Source organism: Bactrocera tryoni, chromosome 1, assembly GCF_016617805.1.
Source record: "Bactrocera tryoni isolate S06 chromosome 1, CSIRO_BtryS06_freeze2, whole genome shotgun sequence".
NCBI classification, from domain to species: domain Eukaryota; kingdom Metazoa; phylum Arthropoda; class Insecta; order Diptera; family Tephritidae; genus Bactrocera; species Bactrocera tryoni.
The window spans coordinates 66,964,546-66,978,494 of NC_052499.1; the positions used below are offsets into that span (position 1 = coordinate 66,964,546).

At 38.7% G+C, this 13,949-nt stretch overlaps 2 protein-coding genes across 2 annotated transcripts; one reads left to right on the plus strand and one right to left on the minus strand.

The window, feature by feature from the left end:
- The first annotated feature begins 2,831 nt into the window (after window positions 1-2,831).
- Window positions 2,832-4,536, plus strand: LOC120781253 (trichohyalin-like). The gene has a single exon (XM_040113407.1). It carries the CDS (start codon window positions 2,902-2,904, stop codon window positions 4,465-4,467), a length of 1,566 nt encoding a protein of 521 aa, XP_039969341.1. The 5' UTR covers window positions 2,832-2,901; the 3' UTR covers window positions 4,468-4,536.
- Window positions 4,537-4,939: 403 nt separating this feature from the next.
- Window positions 4,940-6,624, minus strand: LOC120782632 (trichoplein keratin filament-binding protein). Its single transcript, XM_040115000.1, has one exon. It carries the CDS (start codon window positions 6,488-6,490, stop codon window positions 4,940-4,942), a length of 1,551 nt encoding a protein of 516 aa, XP_039970934.1. The 5' UTR covers window positions 6,491-6,624.
- Window positions 6,625-13,949: the final 7,325 nt, after the last annotated feature.

Genomic DNA, 13,949 nt, shown 5'->3' on the forward strand with positions numbered 1-13,949 from the left:
ACTCGTATGATAATTTCAATGGGCACTGCGCTTGATTGGCGTGCTCGTTGCTGCGATGACTGACGTACTGGCCAAGGGAGTGACATTGTCTGGCTGACAGCTCGTCCTTCCCTAGTTGAGTAAATAAATTGATGCTCGAAATGCTGACATATGGTTGCGTCTTGCGGTTAGTTGGCGTTAGCTTAGACTTGCCAATTTCAGATACAAAATTTTCCATTTTATGGCTCTGACACTTCCGCGATGTATGAAAATGCCGAATGCTGTCGCCGCATTCTCCTATCTGATTAGAGTCCGCATGAAGTGAGAGTGTGGTTGTGGCTATAAAGAATGGCAGAGCCACCTACGAGTGGTTTTAGGTGAGGTAATTGTTTGTATTTAATTTATTAAATTACATTTTAATGAGTTTTTTATTATTATATTACAAGCTTTGCATTTTTTAACGTTATTATCGGGACTAATATATTGGATGAGTAGCATTAAGATATATGCATTGAAAGGTAATCAAGCTGCCATAAAGACCATATATAAGACAGACAGTAATGCCACTACTCCACTTGGTTTTTTCTATTATGCTCGAATTTATCACTCCATTTTACTATATGTCCAAAAAATAAGCCAAAAATTGATGATTACAGAATTTTACTGCATTAAAGTATTGAGAAAGTAAATTTTTGTGAACGCGACCTTCTGATGCGATATCGGCTCTCCTTTATATCTATATTTCGTTTGAATTGTTGTTATTAGTAAGATTACATGTATGGTATGTTTGTATATATCTTATTCCCGCGTATTGACCAAAGTGCATGTGTCTCGTTAGTGAAATCATTTCGCTGACTTTGACATTGAATTTCACTTTGACTTTGACTTCGACTTTGACATTTTGTCAGTTGCTTTGATGTCATACAAATTGGTAAGTATTTTTCGTTATTGCGCAATGAAGCTTACAATACATCCATATGCTCATATATTCTTTGTTACATACCATCATGTAAAAGAGAGCATAAAGTGAAACTGTTCAGCTACGAATTCGACAGGATCTTAAAAGTCACTCAATCACTTACATAATTTAATTGAAACTCGAAAGATATACACACATTTATTCAGATCAGCTTTGAAATAAATTCGGAGTTAACTTTCAAACTGATTATAATGGAACTAATCCGAAAAATACTATTTTTTAACTAGTATTGCCAATTTCAGAATACTGGTTTTTAACTAGTATTTTGAAGCCAAAATAACTAGTCCGAAAAAGAGAAAAATTCAACCAACTTTAAAATTAAGTATTTATGAGTTATAGCATTCTTATTCGATAGTTTCAGAAAATTTCGTATCAACGCCAATAACTTTTATATAGCTTTATTTTTTAGGCTTCATTCTATTGAAGGTGTATATGTAAAGGCCAAAATCGTATTAATCTTGAGTTATTGCTTTTGGTTTTAATACACATCTTGTTAATAGATTACACGCACCCATATTAGCATTAAAATTAAGAATCAATCTGGCAGAATTTTGCCGCTACAACAACAACAACAACAACCGATAAAAATCCAATCTTTGTATGGTAAACTTTTTTCCCTGGAATCTTGTGTATTTATGAAGGGTATATATACAGCTTTCTTCCAGCTTTGATGAAAAAAAAAACATTGTGTCCAATCAAGCCATGCGTATAACCTTTAACCAGCACACTAATAGCATATTTTTCCATTTGGAACAAGCTTGAGGAAATACACTGCGTAGTAGCTGATAATTTCCAACAGGTGAGACATATTAAAGAACTCAGCTTGCTTGTTTTGAAAAATACAGACCAGTAGGGCTAGTCCAACATACTAGTTGATATACTACCATGAACAAATAATAGTAAGACTTTGTCCATAACTTTAAAATCATAACATACACAAATAGTATTCCTTGCTGGCAGATTGGCCGGTCGGAAGAAATTCGGAATGCATCGTACTTCGATAATCGAAGAAACCTGCTCGGCTGTCGGCCTGTCGGCTCACCTCTGTCACGATATTCGTTTGATTGATCGGGTGTTTCCGGGTCGTAAGCATAGATCCAAGGGTCATTGCTAGTAGTAAAACGTTTCACGACTTCCGAGTAGTCGAAAAGCATTCTTTCATAGACCTTAACGCCACGCTGTTTTTCAAAAAAAAGGGTGATTTTTGGAACCAAGCATACTTTCACATCTCTTATTTGAAATTGTTGGTGTTGAACATCAGTTGATGTTGATGACCGTCCTGAACGTGGTTCATCGTCAACACGCGCTTGATCCTCTTTGAATAATTTGTTGGAATGCAAAACACCTGTTCGCGACAAGCAATCAATGAATCAATGAAGTTTTTTACCAACATTCTGAAAGTTTGGGCACCAGAAATCTGCTGCCGCATACAAAGTTTAATGGAACTTCTTTCTTGAATAATTCTATAAGACACTAATTGTAAAAAACGCCGAATGCCCTTTATTTATTTCAGAAACACCAAGGATTATTTTGACGTGTCGCTTGGCACAGATGTCACTGACAGTCTTACGAAACTAGAAAAACTAAAATCCTGATATTAAAGTTAGATCATCCTCAAGGTAAATACTTCTTAAAACTTTATTTGTCTCCCAAATGATTGCGAAAAAAAGATCAGATAAACTCTACCCGGTGACCATTCTTTCATTGCATATTCATTGTATTATTAACATATACAACTCTAAAAATTTGTTGAATAAGGCAAGCTGAGCTACACAAATTCTAAATGTCTATTTGAAAAAACAAAAAATTCCATTTTCAGTTCTCACTTCACTCACGATAATACAAATTTTGTAATTTTGTACAATTTTTTTTACATTTTTTTAATATTTTTTTTTTTGGAAAAAACAATTTTATAATCAATCCTCTAAAAATCTAACAAAATAATGTACACTCGCGCAAGAAATCTGTTCCTAGATCCGAGGGTCGAAAACCATTTGGCAGTGTGCGATTTCTTTGAACGCTCAGACAAGAGGAGTCTGTGCACGCAGATTAGGGACCTGGTGGCAACCGCACAAGATGTGGCGCAGAATGAATTGAACCAAAGACGCAAGCGCCTACGTCGGCTGCTAGAGGAAGAAAACAAAATCTACGAAAAAGAGTTCGCAGACAAAGTAAAATCGCGCGTTGATGAAGACATCCGCGTGCGCAAGGAAACTTTATTGCAAATCAAAGAAGAGCGTAAGCATCAAGAGAAAGCGTTTTTGCAGCAAAAAAACATACAACGACAATTGGAGAGCTGTTTTGAAGTGCGTGACGCGCTGCGTTTCAAAGAAACTTTGCTGACGAAGGAGATACAGTTGGAGCAAATGGTGGAGAAAGAACGCGCTCAGCTGCGGGAGCGCCAACAAGATGATTATTGGCGCAAAGTGGACGAGATTAACGCACAGCGTTATGATCAACGACAGGCAAAAGAGGATCAAATGAAACAGGATATGAGGTGCAAAGTACGTTGCAACTTGGAGCAACAAATTGAAATGCAAAAGATCGAGGCGGAAAAGCAACGTGCCACTGAGCGCGAGCAGGCTAAAGCGCTGGCTAAAATTGCGGAAGAGGTGCGCTTGGAAGAATATGATCGTCAACACGCGAGCATATCCGAGAAGATGCTGGCCTATCGCGCAGACCTGCTTGCCACTATTGCTGAAAATAAGGCGAGACGTGATGCTGAAGAGTGCGAGCGCATAGAAGAGCATCGTCAGCTGATGCGTGAGATCAAGCAGGAACAACAGGAGCATAGCACCGCTATGCTACAACGTAAGCGCGCTGTATATAATGCAACAATGGAGTACCTCCAATACGTGCGTCGTATGCGCCAGCTGGAGGAGGACACACAAAATATGCGCAATGCAAATATTGACGCTTTGCGACATGTGGATATCTGCACCAAAAGTAATATAAAGAGAGAGTTACAACGCAAGGCAGAGATAGCGGCGCTTTGTTATGCCGAGCTACGGCGACAAATATGCGAGGAATACGAACGGCGTTTGCTTGATAAGAAAGAACAGCGCGCACCGAAAATCATTGAGAATCACTTTGCGCACCCAGAAAAGACACGCGCCGAACTCATGGCCGAAAAGCTTAAGTTGCGCAAAGGATTGGATGAGCAACTGCTTGAAAATGCGCGCGTACGCGCAGAAGAAGAGGTCAAGTACAATGCAGAACTGAAGCAGGCCGCTGTTAACCTTGATTTTTGCAAAGAATTGGCGGACAAATATTTGGCCGCGGGTCTTGACTATTTGCCACCGCATGCCAACTGGTTGATTTATGTGTGTCCACAGCGGCAATTCGCTCACAAACAACCACTGCTAGGCGCCGCTGGCGATAGCAAGGATGACGCCAAAGACAGTTGTCGCAAGCCATGCGGTTGTCAAGCGCGCGCTGACTTGGATTGCCCGCACAATAATTGGATGGCGAGTAAGCGTGCGCCAGACGCCGAGCGTAAGCGGTTTTAGCTTGCAACTTGTTAAGCGTAGAGTGTTTGCTTAAAGTTTTTATTTATATTTCAGAAAAGTACAAAATCAAAAAACAACAAAAAATTAAGCGTAAAAATTTTACCAAAAATTTCAAATACAAAAATTAAAAATTATAAATTTCATTGCCAAAAAAAATTATAAAATTTCATGCATTAAAAAAAAATTATTTAATTGTAACAAAATGTATTGAGCGTTAATAAATGGAGAGTATTTTTCCAAAGCTTGTTTATTAATATTTCCCTCATAAATATTCCTAAGGTGTTCGAAAACAATTAGTCGGTTTCAGGCTTCCTTCTTTGCAAATCAAATAATTTTTTTTTTGTTTTTATAAAATTATAAAATATATTTTATGCATTTCGTATGTTTTTATACAAATTCTATGCACAATTTTTTAGTTTTTCATAATTTTCTAAAAAAAAGATATTACAAAAAACCTTAAAATGTTTCGCGCTCAACAAGACTCAAGCTCCAATCTTCGCTTCGCATCAGCGTTTGCGCCACGCTTATGCGCCGACCAATTGTGGTGTGTGCACTCCAATCCCGTGCGCGCCCCACAACCGCATGGCTTTAAGCAAGCATCATCCATGTCTTCTTCGCGTTCACCAGCGGCAGCTGGCGCGTTTCGCTTTGCGACGATTTGCTTCTGTGGACAAGCATAAATCAGCCAATTAGCATGTGGCGGCAAGTAGTCAATGCCAGCGCTCAAATATTTCTCCGCAAGTTCGGTACAGAATTCGGGATCATTAATAGCTAACTTAAGATCCGCATTGTACTTGGCCTCCTCCTCGGCATGTACGCGCGCATTTTCAATCAGCTGCTCATCTAAGCCAGCGCGCATCTTGCGCCGTTCGGCCATTATATCAGCGCGTGTTTTCTCGGGACGCGCAAACCGATTTTCGATTATTTTAGGCTCGCGCAGTTCTTGTATGTCACGTAGGCGTCGTTCATATTCCTCGCATATTTGCCGCCGTAACTCAGCATAACAGAGCGCTGCTATTTCCGCCTTGCGTTGTAGTTCTCTCTGAATATTACTCTTCGTACAAATATCCACATGTCGCAAATCGTCGATACGCGCGTCGCGCATATTCTGTGTGTCCTCCTCCAATTTGCGCATTCGTCGCGCGTAATCGAGATACTCCATTGTCGCGTTGTAGACAGCGCGTTTACGTTCCAGCACAGCGGCGCTGTACTCCTGCTGCTCGCGCGCCACATCCCTCATCAATTGGCGATGCTCTTCTATGCGCTCACACTCTTCAGCATCGCGTTTCGCTTTATTTTCAGCAATCATGCCCAACAGCTCTTCGCGATAAGCAAGCGTCGTTTTGGGCAGACCCAAACGCAGGCGATCGAAATTTTCCAAGCGTATTTCCTCCATTATTTTATTGAGCTCCATAGCTTCCGCGCGTTTGAGCTCGCGCTCACGCTCCTCATCTTGTTTGTGCATTTCCATTTGCTGCTCCAGAACGCAACGCATGCTCCGCTTGATGTCACACTTTTTCTTAGTTTCGTCTGCCTGCCGTTCATCATAGCGCTGCGTGCGCGCATCACGTACTTTACACCAATAATCGTCCAGTTGTCGTTCGCGCAGTTGTGCGCGTTCTTTTTCGACGATTTGCTCTAACTGCACCTCTTTGGTTTGCAGGGTTTCTTTGCGCCGCAACGCCTCGCGTATTTCATAGCAACTCTCGAACTGTTGTTGTATAGTCTTGCGCTCTAAGAATTCTTTCTCTAACCGCTTGCGTTCTTCCTTTATATTGAACAAAGCGTCTTTGCGGTGCTGTATGTCCTCGTCTATGCGCGACTTGACTTTGTTAGCGAACTCTTCCTCGTAGATTTTGTCCTCATGCTCGAGCATAGTGCGCAGCCGCTCGCGCCTTTGATTCAACTCTCGCTCGGCCACTTCCTGCGCCGTCTTCACAAGCTCACTAATCTGCGTGTATATACTTTTGCGATCTGTGCGCTTCATAAAGAAAAACGTAGCTAACTCCTTTTGTGTAAACATTTCTGGGTTTTGTGTGGTGGTGTGCTTTCGCTAATACTTGAATAGATTTTAGTTAGTTACTGTTGTTGTGTTAAAAATCTTAGGAAAATTATGTAAAATTTGCCTATTGATAGGAAAGTGTGAATTGAATATGAAAAAATATTTTCTTTCTTTTTTCAGTATTGACAAATATTGAATATTAAATATATCAAATTCAAACGAAAAATATTTTGAGGGAAGTGAAGTATATAAAGAACTTGGAACCTAAGTATAAATATGCAGTTATGTAATTTATCCGTCACCTAACGGATAAGTACGTAGGCATGTTGCCACTGAAGCTGACCAGTTGTGGTAGTTGAAGCCACCTATGCTCCAGTTCAGCTAATTAAGGAGTGCTTGCTCTAGGCAAGCTTTTTTGTTTTTGTTTTTTATTTCCGAGCCACGAAAAGAGAATAATAAAATCGACTATAAAAACGCCAATAAAAAATTCCCTGTTTTTTCCGTCCGCACAATTTTTTTGTTGATAAAACTGATTTTTTCAAAAAAATTCCAATTAAAATATTTACACTAGGTTACGGAATACGAAAGCAGAGAAAGCTTCTCTAATGCTTTTCAAAGAATCAACTTTTGAATTTGCTCCTCATGAAATGTAAACAAAGTAGTCATAGACCCCAAAGTGCAAACAAAGGTTATGGACTTTGCTAAAGGAAAACAACAGTTACGGACTTGGAAAAATGTAAACAAAAGGATCATTAACTTCAATATGTAAATGAAGGATTCATTGACCTCGAAAAATATAAACAAACGTACAGTGACTTTATAAGATGTAAACAAAAGTGTCAATAACCCCGAATGTAAACAAAGGTTGTGAACTTGACTAAATGTAAATAAACGAGTAATTTTCGGTACGAAAGTTTCTGGCTCCAAGCACTATGAGAATCTCCCTACAGCTAACGAAAATGCAGAGCTCGCATGCGTATGTATCACCGGTGTCATATGCACGTCACTGAATGATTCTGGACATCACTGCGCTACAAAACCTAGTGGAAATATTAGCAGAAAAAACGATATAAGCCTAGATGAGATCAATGAAAATCAAATGAACAATGCTGTTGGATTGGATGGAAATGCTTAACTGGGTTGCCATGCAAATAACCTCTTTTTAAACAGGAATTGAGGAAATCGGCAGTGGTCACAGTGAACGCAGGTCTCATCTGCATAGATTGGATTACTGCTGCGTGGATCGTTTCTGTAACCACAATGTATGTATATAGATAGATAGGCGAGAGCGCAGACGCCTTGTTTGCAACTTTTCTTCTTATTATTGCCATAGGCACCGCTTACGCGATTATAACCTTGTTTGCTCCACAATCGCAAAAAAAAATAGAAGGAATCAGGCTAACGAGCAAATAAAGATAGAGAGAGAGTGAAGTGAGACCACACATTACAAACTTTATTCCAAGAACTTTAAGTAAGCCTCTTTGATTCAACCGTGTTAAATGATGTGTTCTGATATCAGGAGAGGACGCTATGGCTTACAAGTTGTTGTGCATTCCTCAACATTCAATCTATCTATCGACATTTATCATTTAGCACAGTTTCACTAAGTGATTTATTAGGTAGAAAATTTGGAAAATCAAATAAGCCTCATTTTTAAATAAACGTTATGTAAGCCTATTAAGTCAACATAAAGTTTGAAAATATAATTGGTTGTGTTAGTATTACTAATTTATGCGAAAGGTCCCTCAAACCAATTTTCCTCTGTGATATCATTTACCGGTAGAAGCTCAGCATAAGTATGCATCCGTTATATATCCCATATGTATCCGGTATATATCCCATATGTATCTGGTATATATTCCATATGTATCCGGTCTATATCCCGTATGTATCTGGTATATATTCCATATGTGTTCGGTATATATCCCGTATGTATCCGATATATATCCCATACCTATATTAACCCCCATAATGATACTCGTATCAGAGATGAAAATAGCATATGTTCCCTATGTAAAAGGTTTAAGGTTTTTAGCATACATTCGCCATTATTTTTCAATTCATTAAATAGTATCGCGGTTCACCAAACTTTGAAGAGCAGCGGAGCTCAAACCCAGTGAGCATAGAGCTGGCGAATCAAAGACACTCAAAAGTTATCACCCACACTAATCAACGATCACAAATACACAAAAAGTAAATTCTAAATCTATAGTGCCATAAAACCTCCTCGAAATCAAAAAACACCAACAAATTTTCTTTGTAGGGTGCAAATATATATTACAACACACACATAAGCATTAATGAAACAAAAATAAAACCGTGAAATGTACCGTTGCAGGTGAAGAAGGTGACTATGTCAGCAATAAGTTGTCAAATGTTAATTTTTATGCGCGAAAAAAATTACAGTTTAATAGAAATTAGATGAAAAAAGTGCAAAAGCAAATGGAAATGGATTCGGTCAACGCAGCAACAAAAATACAACAACTGTTACAACGCCCTTCTAAGGAAACCTACATAAGTGCGCTACACAAAAGCAATAAAAATAAGGCATTAACGCCCTCAAGCAACCTTCAGCACATTTATTGGTCACCTTTATTTGTCCCTCAGCCATGACCGAGTGCTGGTCCATGGAATATTTGCGAAGATCTAAACACGATTGTTAATGGAAATCGCGCTGTGAAATTGCGCTTATTCCATTACACACATGTACACACACACACACACATACATTTATACTCAAAGTCACATATGGCGTATACTCAGAATAGGGTTGCCACGCGTAGGTTGCCAGTTCAGCAGCCATGAATGAAGCGGCGACACACACCCACACATACATTTGTACGAACGTGCCGCATATACATATGTTATGTGTGCAACAAGTTCATGTGCGCTCAACCTCTGCGTCCACCTCAGCCACCCACTCTCGTAAGTGTAACGGCATTTACAGCCATAACAAATGCCGCTCTAGTCAATGGCGAATTTAAATAAATTAATGTAATGCAACGGTTGTTGTGCGGAGCGCGAGAAATGTCACTGCAAAATTGCTACGAAATACGAGAAGCATACATATGTATGTGCGTTATGGTGGTTTTGTTGGAGCATAGGCATGCATGTACGTACATAAGAGCAGCTTTAAGCATGCAAATTCATGAAGCAGTTGGCTTGGCTACAATTATATACATATATATGTACATATGTTTAGATATCTTGTGTGAGTAAAGCAGAAGGTAAAGTTTTTGGTGTTGTTGTTATAGAAGCCTGTATACTACAAAGAAAATGGTGAAAAATATTTTAATTTGAAATATTACTCTCATTTTCGGAGTTCGTTTTAAGTATTTCTTATTATATTAGTATTAAAACTTTTTACTTATGGCAACTCCAAGTAAGCCTTGAAAAGTAAATTGTTCATAATATATTATGTCAAGGAAGTAAAAAAAATATATATATAAAAATTAAGTCAAAATGCTTTTTTTTTGTATAAAATATACTAAGGTAACTATTGGAAGGATGGAGTCATGTGTAGAAGTTTATGCAAGTGAGGAAAGTTATCTGATTAACATTCACTTGGGAGTGGCCAACAATTACTCTTTTACATATGGCTCAAGCAGCTCACGACTTGCGGTCTTAGACCAAGTATCCTCTAGGTCGCCAAAAAAACCATGTAAAGGCGAGCTAAAGTGAGAAAGCAAATCATCCTCCCCAGGGTTGTGCGTTGAGTTTGGCACCCACAACGTAAAATAAAAACCCCAATGAAAGATAGAAAACACCCCCGGATGAGAGACCCCACTTTTTATGACGACCGCGGAAAACGTATTATTGATTACGATTTGAGAGCATGCACCTGGAATGTCCGGTTCCTTAATTGGGAAGGTGCCGCTGCTCAGCTGGCTGATGTCCTCGTTAAAGTAAAGTCTGAAATCACCGCCGTCCAAGAAATGCGATGGACGGGACAAGGACAAAGACAAGTAGGTTCTTGTGGCATTTACTACAGCGGCCATATAAAAAAGCGCAAATTCGGTGTGGGATTCGTGGTGAGAGAGAGAATCCGTTGTCGAATCTTGCCTTTCTATGAGAGTTGCCACGATGTCAAAACTGTGCTTAGCAACTTTAACGCCAGGGTGGGCAAAGAAAGTAACTTTGGCACAGCGGTCGGTAAATTTAGCATCCATGATGAAACATTCCCAAATGGTTTGAGGCTGATCGACTTCGCCGGAGTCCGAAATATAGCTATCTGTAGAACTAGATACCGAAATAGGAAAATTCATCAAGCTACCTGGCTGTCGCCGGATCAAAATGCCGATAACCAGATCGATCATATTGTGACAGACGAAAGATACGTCTCCAGCGTTTTAGACGTGTGCACGTTCCGAAGTCCTAACATTAACTCGGATTACTATCTTGTTACAGTTAAGATACGTACCTGACTTCGAGCAAAAAATACACGTCAACCAATACAAGGAAGGTTCGACGTCGAGAAGCAGCAATCACAACAGACAGCCGAACGATTTTCTACTTGCATTGCATTCCTGCTCTCTGAGAGCACTCATAAGCAATGCGGTATAAGGGAACTGTGGGACGGCATTTCAAATGAGGCCATTGGCTTTCGGAAAATGGAAAAGAACAGCTGGATGTGGACAGCCGTGTTGGAGTGAAGAGAAAATATACTGCCTACCTCGCAACGTTACAAACGATACATGCGGGTTGGGCTAGGTACCGAGAGTTAAAGAGAGAAGCAAGACGCGAGACGCATTTGCAGACAAAAGAACAGAGAGCTCGAAATGTGTGAGGACAAAGAACTTGACAATCTGGCCGACAGGAGTAATGCTCGAAAATTCTACCAAAATATCCGGCGACTAACAGAAGATTTCAAGACCAGAGCATACGCTTATAGAACCCCCAGAGGTGATCTAGAGGGAACACTTCTCCAGCTTGCTGAAGAGTAATGAAAGCATAACACCAGAAGATGCTGAACCCGATTCCCCAATCGCTGAGGATGGTGCGGACGTTCCATTGCCCGACCATGAAAGTGCAAATAGCGATTATCCGTCAGAAGAACAACAAAACGGCGGGGGCCGATGGATTGCCTGCCGAGCTTTTCAAATACGGCGGCGATGAACTGATAAGGAGAATGTATCAGCTTCATTGTAGAACATGATCGAACGAAAGCATGCGTGACTGACGCGGTGTTGTAAACCCGGCTATAGCCGCATAAGCCAATAAAGAACACACTATAAAATGTTGCCTACATTTCGATGCGAAGACTAAAAACTTTACCATAATGTTAAATACAATTCAAAGCTTTAATAATATTAATATGCTTTATATTATTCCAATGAAAAAGTTACTTAAATTTAAAAAAAAAAAATTAAAAAAAAACTTTTGATATGACAAGGCTTAAACATTTAGATTCGCGTTTCTTTACAGACTCTTATTTACATTATCAAAATATTCCAGCAGATTTCCAATTTCCCTATATCAATTAACTACCAACACAGCAAACAAATACTCCAGTTGGCTTAGAAATTCGGCGAAGAGATTAGGCTTTTATTCAAAATCGCTCCAATAAATTCAACTGTGAGTGCTTTTGTTGAACCCATTGACTCCTTTCTAAGCGCCATTAAATAAATTCTGCCTTCATGCGAATGCGTTCGGTGATTTTAGACTGTGTAACGGTGACATTGAAGTTAATGAATATCCATGCACTTGAGGGCGTTAGTGGCGGCATTAAATTGCGAATGGACAACTAAGTACAGTTAAGCGTTGTTGCCCATGGAAATTGGGTCATTTTGGGCGCTCAAGCTGCTTGCCTAAGCATAAATATTTATATCGCAACATTTGCACACACACACATACACACATGCATAACCATACTTGACGGCTTACATGTGTAAACATTTCGTTGCAAGTACAAGTTAAAAGTATCATAAGACACATGTAAATGCACGAGTATCGCCACAATATCTCGCTTTAAGTGCAACAACACTTAATTTCAATGGCTATTGTATTGTTGTTCTTGTGCGCTTGTAGTCTTTTGTTGTGTGCTGTTATTTAGGATCAATTTTCTTTCCCCAGAGGATTTATGTGAGGTGTAAATTTTATTGCTTATTGCAGCCTCGCAGAGAGTGGGGCCAGAAAAGGCCGTCTTAGTTGGCGGAGTATGTGTCTTTATTTTGCAATTTTGTTGTTACTGTTGTGAGTGTTGTTGTTAAGGCTTTTATGCTTTCGTTTTACTTTTATTTGGTGCTGAGTATATATTTTCTCAAGCTATCTGTTCAAACATTTATATTTCTCTTACTGAAAAAACGGATGCGCAAGGATATTAAAAATTAGAAGTGGAATATAATTTGAAGTGGTTTAACAATGGATCTGTTACTGCAGTAAAAGCAAAAGGTTCAAAAGTTGATTTTATTACGATTTTTTTCAACTGGCAAGCTTTAAAAAAGAAAATTGTCGTATAAGTTACATAAAGTACAATGTATTATATGTAACCTTTTGTTCGTGGGGTCAAAAGCTCCACCGAAAACTATGCCGTTGAATAAAATATAAACACGCTGTAAAATGTCAGCTTTACTTAAATATATATTTGCATTTTCAGACACCTGGCTTGCGTTTTCGCCTCTGGCGTAGAGGAACTGTTAAATTTGGCGTTTTTCTCTTTACTGGTATCCACCTTTAGTGCGGTTAAACAATACCGATTCAAGTAGTCACAAAACGTTATTTGAAGTTTTTCAAGTACAAAATCTTATCTTTCAAAAGACATATGGCGTAACCCGCTCGCATTTTCACAACGCGAGAGGCAGATTACTAAGAGCATCTATTAGAAAACAATGACTATTTTATTACTAATACTATTATTTTATCACAAAAGCAAAGAAAATTTGAACCTTTCAATATTCAAAATAATCAAAGTTAAGATCTACTTCAACGCAAATATTTATGACTGCGCCTTAACATATGCTATAAAATATTCAACAATGCATAGATTACAGCCAAACTGTTAAGTTAACATTCTCTGTTGACAGTAATGCAACCAATGTTAATGAAATTTCATAGGCATTTAAATAGTTTTAAGATAAGAGTGCAACAAATTCTGATGAAATATTTAATCAACTGAATACTTGTCCCAACTTTTTATAAAAAATAAAATCACTCTCGAATAAAGAGAAATATTAAAAATATATATTTTTGATGGATCAACTAATATTATGCTTCGTAAAGTGAGATAATTTTTTGCGTATTTATTTCAGTATATAAGGGAACAAAAAAGTTGTCATAAGTTGAAGTCAAGCATTTTTGCTCATGGTGTAATAAATTAATATTGTGTTGTGATGAGCCCTTCTGTCACATGATCTGCTTCATTATGATGTTAATTGCGGCAAAGTCACAACAAAAAAGAAGAGTTGCTTGATAATGACATATGAGCTCATTCTATTTGTGGTGTGATATCACATGTATTGACGATTTGATAAGATATGATGTA